This window comes from Crinia signifera, chromosome 3 (assembly GCF_055691185.1).
Source record: "Crinia signifera chromosome 3, ASM5569118v1, whole genome shotgun sequence".
Taxonomy (NCBI): domain Eukaryota; kingdom Metazoa; phylum Chordata; class Amphibia; order Anura; family Myobatrachidae; genus Crinia; species Crinia signifera.
The window spans coordinates 153215344-153227519 of NC_139219.1; the positions used below are offsets into that span (position 1 = coordinate 153215344).

At 38.6% G+C, this 12176-nt stretch overlaps 1 protein-coding gene across 1 annotated transcript in view; it reads right to left on the bottom strand.

The window, feature by feature from the left end:
• MOXD1 (monooxygenase DBH like 1) overlaps window positions 1-12176 on the bottom strand; it is a 100487-nt gene that overhangs the window by 17814 nt on the left and 70497 nt on the right. Inside the window, exons 6-10 of the mRNA XM_083174685.1 lie at window positions 10990-11092; window positions 8319-8485; window positions 5951-6142; window positions 4785-4844; window positions 599-741 (exon numbers count right to left, since the gene is read on the bottom strand). Of these exons, the coding sequence (XP_083030811.1) occupies window positions 599-741; window positions 4785-4844; window positions 5951-6142; window positions 8319-8485; window positions 10990-11092 (665 nt within the window). The remainder of the gene's footprint in view (window positions 1-598; window positions 742-4784; window positions 4845-5950; window positions 6143-8318; window positions 8486-10989; window positions 11093-12176) is intronic.

Here is a 12176-nt window from a genome sequence, read left to right on the forward strand (position 1 = left end):
AAAATACCACTCAGCTTTTCTATACAGTGAAAAGGGTGTGCAGACCAGCATATCGGCAAGCTGATGAAAACTGTCCCAATTGAGGGGCAACAAATCGTCTTTGAGGGTAAGATATCCTCCATTTAAACTGGAATACCAGCAGTGCCGTCAAATGATTGTCAAATATCTTTTTATAACATTTTTCCACTAACATGAAAATCCCTGACTGTTGCACATGAGTGAAAGGAGTGGATACAGCACAACCTGGGTCCAGTCACCTGGGAATCCTTCCTGGAAATCTAGCAGGGTTTTACATGGGATGGACCCCAGTGAGCCGCAGTGGAAATGGGTACCACTGAAGACTGATTAAGGGAATCACTGCTAGTCCTACTGGGAAAAAAGTTTCAAAGAAATACAATTATTATAGTGTATCATCGCACATAATCCATGCATTTGTGTGTCAGCAGATCTCTGTGGCCATGTCACAAGACTTTGTGACTTTCCATTCAACAACACTCTCCATTAAAAGTATACAGTTCACAGATTTAAATTTTCTACAGTAAACTCATATAACCAACAAATCGAACAAATGTGTTAGTAGTATCACACTACTACTTACGTGACTGGATTATATATTTCTTTTATGCCAATGAACTGGAGCTGTTCATTCACTTCCGGGATACTTTCACATCGGGCCAGATTGATTTTTGGGTAATATATCAAAAAGGAAAGACACATTTCATCCCTTGTACTGAGGCCACCCTGAAAGAATACAGACAACAATTGTCATTTTGTCTAGTGATGAAATAGGTGCCAAATACTAGCTACAGGGACTCTGGTATTTAATGAGAGTGTTCTATGATGTGAACAATTGGTTCCCACGTTGGCCTTATAATGTGCTGTAGGGCAGTTACTTTCAGGCAGATCTTGTATCAATGGGATTATAATGTAAGTTATAAGAATATTAGAAATCCCTTGTATAGTTTCATGGCTGTATAAAGGCACAAATTTGTAGCATAAATGCTTTGATAAAAGTATATTACTCTAAGGTTATTTCTCATACTCGGGGTAGACACCAGGACGACCCGCTCACGATGCACATCGTGAGCAGGTCGGCAGTGTTTCTTCCGACCCGCTTACAATTACGTGGTGGGGCACGACCCGCTCACGTTGTGTACCACGAGCGATTTTGATCCGATGGCGATCCGTACCAGGAAGTATGGTCGTTATTCAGATCCTATCCGTGCATCGGATCGGTATCGGTCCACACCAGGACAGAAAAGGGCCCAATCACCACACAATCTACATCCAATCGGTCGGAATTGGATCTAGATTGATGGGATCGGTCCCTTGTCGTCCTGTTGTGTACCCAGCATTATTGTACAAAGGGCCATTTGCTATACCTTATAAAACACTACTGTTCATGAAGACTTTTAAATATGAGATCAGGTTCAGAAAATTGTCATATATACCATAATAATTACTGTACATGTACATGTTTTATACTGTATTAATTAATCTTCATGTTTTATGTTTTCCTCCCCCTAGGTATAAATAAAAGTTAATAACTGTACCGTCTATAATGTAAGCAATGTGATAGGAGGAGACTGGAGGAGACTGTATTTACACTAATCACTGTGCTCTGAATAGCTGCGTGCCCTTTGCATCTGCCATAGAATGAGAAACAATGAAATCTTTACTCTTAGCAATAGTTGAAGTTAAAATAATATTGGTTCTAAGGATGTGGTTAGCTCTCTCTTGTTTGATGGACAACTTTAATTATTTGTGGTTGCAGGGATGATAGCTGATATTAAATTCTGAGTTTATAACTTAATTGCAGTGCAATATGGGTTTAGAGATGTAGCCAAGGCCTCCTAGACGTGGGAGGATTGCAAAACTAAAAAAAAAAGTCCAATAAGGCAGAAGGTGCGAAGGAGGACCTTCTTGTCATTACTAAGGGCCGGATAGGAGTGAAACACTGTGTTTATTATTTAATTTAGGAGTACTTTAGCATCCCATAGTATTTGCATGCCATTTTCTGTGTCCGTGACGCAGAGAGAGAGAGCAATACCGACATTGTCACAGCAGTGAGTGGATTATCCTCTAGGCACGTGAAGCATTTGCCTAGTGGATACTGTTGTTAGAGTTGTGGGTAGAGGGTGGCACATTACAACTTATTTTTCTATTTTGCAACTGTTAAGGGAGCAGGAGGCAATTAGTACATTTTGATGGTGGTCCTGGGTGGTGTTGGTGCCGCTTTGGCTATGGAGATGTCCCAACATGATGGGGGCAGTGACATGATTGGAGGTGATCAATAATATTGTGCCTATTGGTGACCCGTAAAGTCGCCCCTGAGTCACAGTATAATAAATACATATTATATATTAATATGCACAGGATCTTATGGTCCCAATGACTCCTAAATTAATCAGGTCATATTATATCCATTTGCAAATCCGAATGGCTTTTTTTTAAAAACCTATTGTAAATAATATGTTAGTATCAAATATTTGAAACACCTATAACATAAAATGCAAAGCTCACTTTACTTTGCTGACAAAAGCATGCATTACAGACTGCAAACTTTTTACACTGCTCTTTAAAACGAGTCCGACCCATGTCCAACCCTGCTTAATCCCGGGTTGGATAAAGTTGGATTTCGAGTCGGTGTAAAAGGGGTATAAGTTATTGTCTGATTTTATTTAGCTGCATTTTATTTTAGGGATACAGGGCCAGATTCTCTAAGCTTCAAAAGTGATAAATTGGAGAGTGATAAACAGCCAGCCAATCAGCTCTTACCTGCCATGTCACAGACTGTGTTTGAAAAATGTCAGGCAGGAGCTGATTGGCTGACTGTTTATCACTCTCCATTTTATCACTTTTGAAGCTTAGAGAATCTGGCCCACAAGCTCTTGTTTACATGACTAATCGTAGCCTGTACCTTATTACTCTAAAATGGTGTGTACCTCCTATCTCACTTTAGTCTTCTTTTAGGACATTTACCACTGCCTTCACCTGCAATAACTACCCTAAATTCTGAGGAGAAATTAGACTTTGACCATTACTAAGTATTTTACTTGTTATTAAAAAAAACATTTATTTATAATTACTATTAGATATAGGATGCCTTTTTTTATTTATAGTTAATAAAAGTTATATTTTAAGTGACACATTTACTATTTGTCTAAAAATTATGTATCTCAAAATAATTTTTAAGAAGAAGATAAAAGAGTGTCACTGTGTGGTGCACATGAGAAAGAAATTAAGTAAAATATAACCTTTATTTAATTCTTAATAAAATGTTGCAAAATATTGACATAAAAACGATACATATAATGACATGGACAGTGTGGATAAAAAGGATACTTGATCCTAGCACAGTGGTTCCCCTCCACACTTTCTTCCCAATATGTATGTCAGTTTCTTTTATTTTGGCAGATGTTACAAAATATATATATGCTGCAGCCTTGTATTCTTAGATACTGATTTTTACACACCCCTTATCCGTTTGGATGATATTATCTGGGGAGATAGAGAATAGCTCCCTTATTAAGGGTATATCACGATAATTGAAGTGGGTATTGGTTTGCAAATAGGTTGAGCGGCTACAGCATAGCAGGCAGGTAGGTTATCAATCAAATATACAATGTCGGGCAATGTGTACTGCTCCACCGCCCATTGTTTGGGCAGAGGATGCGTACCCGCTCAGACCGCTATATCTCCCTGAGCTGGTCAGGCGCAGTGTATGGATAGTGTTTCCGACGCTGAGTCACCCAGCCGCTCAGAGGGAGATCGTAGGCCGTGCTTGCCTCTGGACGTCGGGAGGGAATCGGGGTTTGGTAAGTGTAACACCACCGATGCCCTGTCCGCTCCGATACCAGCAGACAGACGGTGATGGGCAGTGGTCTGCGTACACTTCGCAAACAAGCTTCTTCAGGACCTGGTCCTGAAGAAGCTTGTTTGTGAAGCATACGCAGACCACTGCACCACAGTGTGTGCACCCTCCTGCTCCCCTTCCCCATTTATGCATTTTGATTGATGTTTAGCTTAAACTAGCAGTGTTACCCATGGACGCCAGTTGACACTGGGTCCATGCAACCAGAGCAGCGGTGTGTGTGGCGCCCATCAATGTCTGTCTGCTGGTATCGGAGCGGACAGGGCATCGGTGGTGTTACACTTACCAATCCCCGATTCCCTCCCACTTCAATTACCATGATATACACACTGATATACCCTGAATAAGGGACATATTCTCTATCTCCCTGGATAATATCATCCAAACTGTTTAGGAGTGTGTTAAAATCAGTATCTAAGAATACAAGGCTGCAGCATATATATATGTTGGAACATTTGCCAAAATAACAGAAGCTGACATACATATTGGGTAGAAAGTGTGGAGGGGAACCACTGTGCTAGGATCAAGTATCCTTTTTAACCACACTGTCCATGTCATTATATGTATCTTTTTTATGTCAATATTTCGCAACATTTTATTAAGAATTAAATAAAGGTTATATTTTACTTAATTTCTTTCTCATGTGCACCACACAGTGACACTCTTTTTTCTTCTTCTTAATTGTCTTGCTACGTGTCCGATGGTAGCACCCCCTGCAATAATTAACCTATGAGAAATTACACCAATTGAATAAACTAGTACGTATATTCCTTGCAAGGGGTCTTTAAAAACTACGTATCAAGTGTAATATCTTCAGTGCAACTGGCACTATTTCTGTTCTGTGTGTATCTCAAAAGAGTCTTCTTTCTGTTCTCTTAACCTATCTACAGTGTTCATTGAATTTTCTTACCCATGTCATTCTGGATCGGCTTTTTGTGTTGTACTGACATTCAGTAATTATATTATCTCCCTGTAAAATACATAAACACATGCAGTATGTTAAGATTTCAATAGAAGGTAACACATATATAGTTTGCATTCCATGTATGCTACATATTGCATAAATGTTGTTCTCTGACAAAGGATTAAAAAAAGCGGTACATAGTGTAAGTCCATGGAGCATTCATTAGCTTATTACAGTGTTTTAGGTTAAATGTGATCACAAATATTTTACAAACATCTGACTTTTAGATAGAGCAACATCAGCTTCATTATGCAGCAGAGCGCCTTGGCATTACCACATATGAAACATGTAGACAGGAGAGATGCAGTAACTATTACAGAATGCAATAAAATAATTATGATACTAAAAGATAAAAGGACATTTTTATCAAACATCCCATTATCACAATGCATTATTCCATAGCAGGGATTCCCACCTGCCAACACTGGAATCATTTTTATGCTAGCACTGATAAGTGTGAACTTCTCAAATTCGGTGTTGCACCGATTTCAAGCATTGCTCTGACCAGACACAGTGCTCTTTAAATTTCTAATTGTTTTGATTGTCAACATTCCTTCCTCTAGGAAGCATTCCAAAGTTGCAAAGAGAGATTAATTCAGATTCATATGGATCCCTTCGGTACTGTTCTACTTCATCTACAAGACCGGAGGTATCCATTTGAATCTGAATTAATCCCTCTATGTACCTGAAATTATTAAGAAAGGACTTACTTTACATTCAATTTAAAGCATGTGGGATTCTGCTGTTAGATCCAAGATTGGAACTCAATTAGACTCCAATCTGATTGATTTTCAGCAAAACCAAATTGCTGATTCTAAGTTGAATGTCTGATAAAACCATCCGATCAATGTGTAAGTGAAGTGATCAGCACAAAACCAATTTTAATCTACAAAACTGGCAGATTAAATAATTCATTTTATAAATTTGTGCAGCTCTGGTCACAAAAGTCCCTTTTATTTCGATTTTCTATTCAGTTAAGATGTCATATTGTTTTCCTAACAGTCACAGATGTGTATGGGATGGTGCAATGATGTTACATTTGGAAATTGTTGCATTTGCCCATGTGCCAGATATATAGCATGTGCAGACTAAACAACAGTATATATACACACAGGCAGAATGGTCCGTTCTTTCTCTAGATATTTGAACTCTTGAAAGTTGAAGTCGAATGCATCATCATATGCAAGCAGCTTCTGCTCTTCTCCTTTCCTGAAGTGACGTGCTTGGAGAACTTGTCCTGCTTCGTGAGCATGAAGAAGAACAGCAAATACATTGATCCCATCTGGATTCTCATGATTTAGTGCCTGACAAGAATTAAACACATATTATATTATCCTGCAGCTGTCTTTATTCATTTTCTACAACATGGTTTTCAGTAAAATGTCGCTGCCTGAGTCTGGTCGTGGCAAAAATGGAACAAGAGACTTTTGTTTAAAGTCTCAAAGTGACAAATTCTCCAAGTACTTGAGTGACACTGATCATTAAAAGAACACATACTTTATTGTGAATGGATAGCATACTTTGCATCTAACCCACATCTGGTCTATGTAGGGGGCACTTCCTGTTTAGCCCGCAGACTATTTCTTCACATCTAAAATTAAAACTCCATCAATTAAACAAACTGTTGACGTTGTTTTATGGATTTTAGAGAAAAACATTCTATAAAGTTTTATTTGAGCATTGATTCAATTTATAACTTCACTCGTGACACTAAGGGGGAAATAAAATAGGATGACAAATCTCCAGTTTTGTTCAAGTGGCAATCATTTACACTTCAAATTCAAACTGGTTTTGCAGTGCAAATGATTGCAGCTTTCTGATTCTCTCATCCTATTACATTTCAACCTAAATATTGTAAATAGGTACCATGGATAGTAAATTGTGTAGCATGTAATTTGATTTTTTTATGGTTAAATATATATTTATACTGTGTTAATTTATCATACCAATTAATCTACCAGAATGTTTTTTTCTTGGATAGATAGATAGATGCAATCGATATACTGTACCACTCTCGGTGTGGTCACACCCAGATATACGCACACCTTGGTGCGCGTTCAACCCCCCAATGGGTGCGTATAACAGAGAGCATCCACACACCCGAGTCTTATAAAATGGTCCCTGTTGTGTCAAAATAGTTCTTTGTGGTGATATCATAGTTCACTCTACAGATGTTTTCTGATTCTGATGTGGCTGCAAAGGGAGGGTCTGTTCAAGTTTTTTAAAATAGATCATCATTTTATAAATCATGATTGATTAGGTCTGACGTGAAATCATTTTAGTCATGTGGTAAATCTGACATTTTGGGAATTTTTCTGTCAGAAATATCTGTCATAGTGAGGCAGTAATGCACTGCTTCCCTGTAAGCAGTGTCTTTTGAGAGTTGTCACTGTTTAAACTTATGGAGTGATATAGGTGGGTGTTTGCAATCAGGTTCAAATTACAATTGGAAGTAGATCAGGCCGGAGGTGTGCAGTCTACTCAAATCTCCACCGGCAACAAAAACATCACACTCTAGAATGATTACAACCCATTTCAGTAATAATAATATTGTGTGCAAACCAATTTTGGCAATCAAACACATATTTTTCTGATTCCGGAAATTGTATCCAATATTACCAGGTAGATAAGAACACACAGGTACGCTCATTGAGAGTTCTTCCATCGTCATATACATATCCAAATTTTTTATACTTGATATAGGCCAAGAAATAATCAGATCAGAATCAGAATTAAACACCAGGAATTTCAACAGGGGGTTTCCAGAGGGGCGGACCAAAGCACGGAGATGGACACTTAGGTGACCCAGTATATGCCAGGTCAGTTAAAGTATTATAGATAGACCAAATGTATATAAATAATAATAATAATAATAAATATATATAAATATATATTCGTTTCGAGATTTATTCTCGTCATCAGGATCCTGATGACGAGAATAAATCTCGAAACGTTGATGAGCTGAACTGTACCTGTGTGGTCTCCAGTTATTTGCTGAAAGTCGTCTGAGTGCCGCCCAACCTGCTACATATAAGTTTGCGGACCCTGTTTGGGAACCCCGCTTAGGGAAGGCACCAGGTGCAGCTACTTGTGTATCGAGAAGTGGAGTGCCGGCATACCGCATATACCTGTGTGGTTTGTGTGGTCTCCAGTTATTTGCTGAAAGTCGTCTGAGTGCCGCCCAACCTGCTACATATATATATATATATATATATATATATATATACATACATACATATATATATATATATATATATATATATATATATATATATATATATATAGTGATACTGTTTGAATCTTCACAAAAAATATTTGACAAAAAATAACATTACTGTACATAAAAGTGCAATTTCACAAGACCTGCACATGCTACAATCACCATAACAGATACCAATTAGCATTGTAACTGGCATCACAACTGTGCATGAAATAATTCCTGACAAGCTTTATTTATATAATGACTGCCAGCACACACACCTCTTCCAGACATTCCACAGTGCAGTGTCCTTCCGAGCTGAATGCAGGCATACCTGGTGGGATCATGTGATATAGGCTCACCCAAATGCCTGCCTCCAATACACCAGCATCATATTTTCTTGTGTGGGGAGTGTAATATAATTTAATGCCTGAACTATCTATTAAACCTAAAATGACAAAAAGGCATGTTTAAATAAATCAGTTAGACTTTGACAAAACTGTAGGCATAAAATGAACCAATTGCCCGCCTATACAACATGGACCTAAACATAGAAATTACTCTTTTTTTCTTTTCTTTTTTGTAATCAAAGAAAAATAGATTTCTTTGGAAATTACTTAAATTCATTCAATTGGAGGCATAATGATTTTTATCTTAACATTTTTATTAAGTACACTGACTACTATTCCCAACTAAATTACCATGGATTATTTCTTTTGCTTATAGAAAGAGTTGAAATTTAGGGCTGAAGGCCCTTATTCTTGTGAATCCCCCAGATGCAGGCCGCTGCCCACATGGCCACCTGCTCCCCTCGCACCCCTGCAGGGCTGTGAATGGATTATTTGCATAATCATCCATTCGCAGGCTTGGGTGTGGGGGAGAAATCATTGGATGGTCGGCGAGCATTAAAAGATTTCTCCAGCGCTTGTAGATCTGAGACACCTCTGTGGTGTCTCTGATCTGCGGGTGCCCTGTGCCGGAAGCAGGCGGCCAGCTGCCATCAGCTGCCCACCCCCTGCACTCGCGTTATCAGGGAATTTCCACTTTCACTTTCTGATTTTCTCACCTTATTACTTTTCAATGTTTACTTTTGTTTTTATTGAAGTGTATGCATGAGTACATACATTATAATAGATACATATTGTAGAAACATGCCATATTTTGCACACTATCTATTATGGTGCACTTCAAAGCTATACATTGACAATTTGATATGCAGTAAGTACTGTATGTGACAGAGACGGCAATGGCATTTGTAAGCATTGAGTGACTCTTAACACTTTAGCATTTTTACAAATCCGTCAGATGCTGTATGCCTGTCTAACATTTAATTAGTGAAGTGCTTTTTCGTCTTTAAAATTGAAAATAAAATATAGACTGATCTTTTTACTTTTATTAAATTATTAGACGTCTTATTAAATTAGCCATCATTCCTCTTTTATCTGTCATTGTTGCTATTAGTCTACTAACCATAGAATAGGATATAAGTACAGGGCTTTTACATTATCATTTAGAGATGTTTAGAGATTATATTTTTATGATCAACTATACCTGCTTTTAGTTGCTCCAGGCAAATCATAAAACACAAATCTCTTGAGATCCTGTCATCTGCTCTACATGCCTCCAAGGACCTGTCTAACAGTTCTGAGTACTAAACCAGCTGTACCTTGTACATGTTTCCTCTTAGTCATTATCTAAAAATGTCTCACGTCAACCTTTCAACCCACAGTACGTATCTTGGGCTCATAATAGGCTTTTGTATCATGACAGCCCCACTCCATTACAATGGTAAAATACAGTATCAGTACTATTCCAATAAGTGCATGCTGACAACATATTAAACCAGAGAACTGTATCTGCACTCTACATAATAAGTTTAGAAGGGAGCAGATTACAAAACTGCTTAAGTCACTGATGAGCGAATTGATGCACTCTATGCATTGTAAACCTTCTTCAATAGCTTTGCACATTACTCTTATGGGTCCTACAAATGGGACGATTTCAGGACATTTTCAAGATCTCACCAGATCGCTTAGAAAATGCCCCTACATCACTCCATGCATAGGGACCAAAGCGGTAGCAAACACTTGCCCTGACATATCGCTCAGCACACAGTGCTGACACATTGCTCTGTGCTGAGCAATCCTGCTGCGTGTTCTGTGGGATCTAGTATCACTCAGAATGCTCAGAACTTCTCCAGGTGTGTAGGCCCCATTACTTAGTAGTATGTAGTACTGAACATTAAATAAATGAGAAAACTATCTGTAATTACATATGAGAAGTCCTCTTAAGGTACCAATGCACACCATACCATTTAAATACAGTATATCCATAAATCAGGAAGGAGTTGACGGCTGTAAATGATTGAAAGGTCACACGCGGCCTCCTGTTCCCCACCACTGACTAAATTATTGCCAACAGCCCATTAAGTATTTCGGTACTTTTGTAGTTTCACGGGTTCTACGCTCGCCACAAACTATGTTAAAAAAGTAACTTAACTCCATGCCAACATGGATAGTTCATACCTCCACTATCCATGTTGGCATGGAGTTGATTTTAAAAAGCGTGGCGAGCGTAGCGAGCCACCGAGCCCGCAGCGTAGGCGTGCCGTGAAACTACTGGCGCCGTGAAACTACACAAGTACCAGTATTTCTCCTGCCTATACCCTACTTTATTTTCCATCACAATGATTACAATTAATCTTGCAAAGCTGAAATGTCAAAAGAGCAAAAGTAAAACAAAAGACAATTGAGTAAAACGTAAAGATAAAATTGGGTGAAACTGGGTGAAATTAAATAGGATGAGAGATTCAGAAAGTGAGAGATTTGGTAAGAAATTTCCAGGTTTTTTAAAGCGGCAATCATTTACACTGCAAATTGTAAATTAATCTCTTATCCTATTACATTTCCCCCAAAGAGTCCTTCTTTGCACAATTTGCAATTATTGTGTTACCTTGTTGATACGATGGATTATCAAAATGGATTTCCATAAGGACATATGTTGGATCAGTTGATGTACCAATTGAAAGGCCAACGTGAGGTGGGTATGTAAATCCCTGCAATAAGTATTCAATAAAAAATTATCAAGATATGCCAGTCATTGATTCTTGGATCGACAGCACTTAGAATACCAAATGTATTTTATGTTTTCTAAAAACACATTTTCCTTTATCACTAAGAAAGTGAGTGAGGACAAAAGAGGAGATGGATGGATTGATGGGAAGGTGATAGGAAAGGGGGAAGGATGGAAGGGAAAGTGACAGTAAAGGGAGAAGGAGGGAAGGTGACACAAAAGAAAGAAGGATGGAAGGGAAGGTGATAGGTAATGGAGATGGATGGAAGGGAAGGTGACAGGTAAGGGGAGATGGGTGAAAGGGAAGGTGACAGGTAAGGGGAGATGGGTGAAAGGGAAGGTGACAGATAAGGGAGATGGATGGAAGGGAAGGAGACATGAAAGAGCAAATGATGGAAGAAAAGGTGACAAGTAGAGGAAATTGATGAAAGAAAAAGGTGTCAGGAAGGGGAGAAGGATGGAAGGGAAGGTGAGAGGAAAGGGAGATGGACAGAAGGGAAGGTGACAGAAAAGGAAAATTATAAAAAGAAAGGTGACAGGAAATGGAGACTGATAGAATGAAAGGTGATATGAAGAAAGATGAAAGAAAAAGTGACCAGAAAGGGACAAGGAGCAAGGGAAGGGGACAGGAAAGGGACAAGGATAGAAGGAAAAGTGTCAGGAAAGGGAAAATGATGAAATGAAAGGTGACAGGAAATGGAGAATGATAGAATGAAAGGTGATAGGAAAGGAAACAGGGTTGAAAGGAAGGTGACAGGAAGAGGAGAATGGTGGAAAGGAATTTAAAAAGGAAAATAATAATGATGGAATGGAAGTGGTAGGTAGGGAAGGATGATGGAATGGTAGTTGACAGAAAGGGGAGAATGATGAAATGGAAGGTAGCATCAATAAGAAAATGATGGAATGGAAGGTAACAGAAGAAAGGGAATGATGTGTGTGAAGGTGACCGAAAGGGGAGAGTGATGGAATAAAAGGTGACAGAAAGGGCAGAATGATAGAAGGTGTAAGGAAGGGGATACTGATAAAAAATTATGTAGGAAAGGGAAGGGGGAAGGATGGAAGTGGGA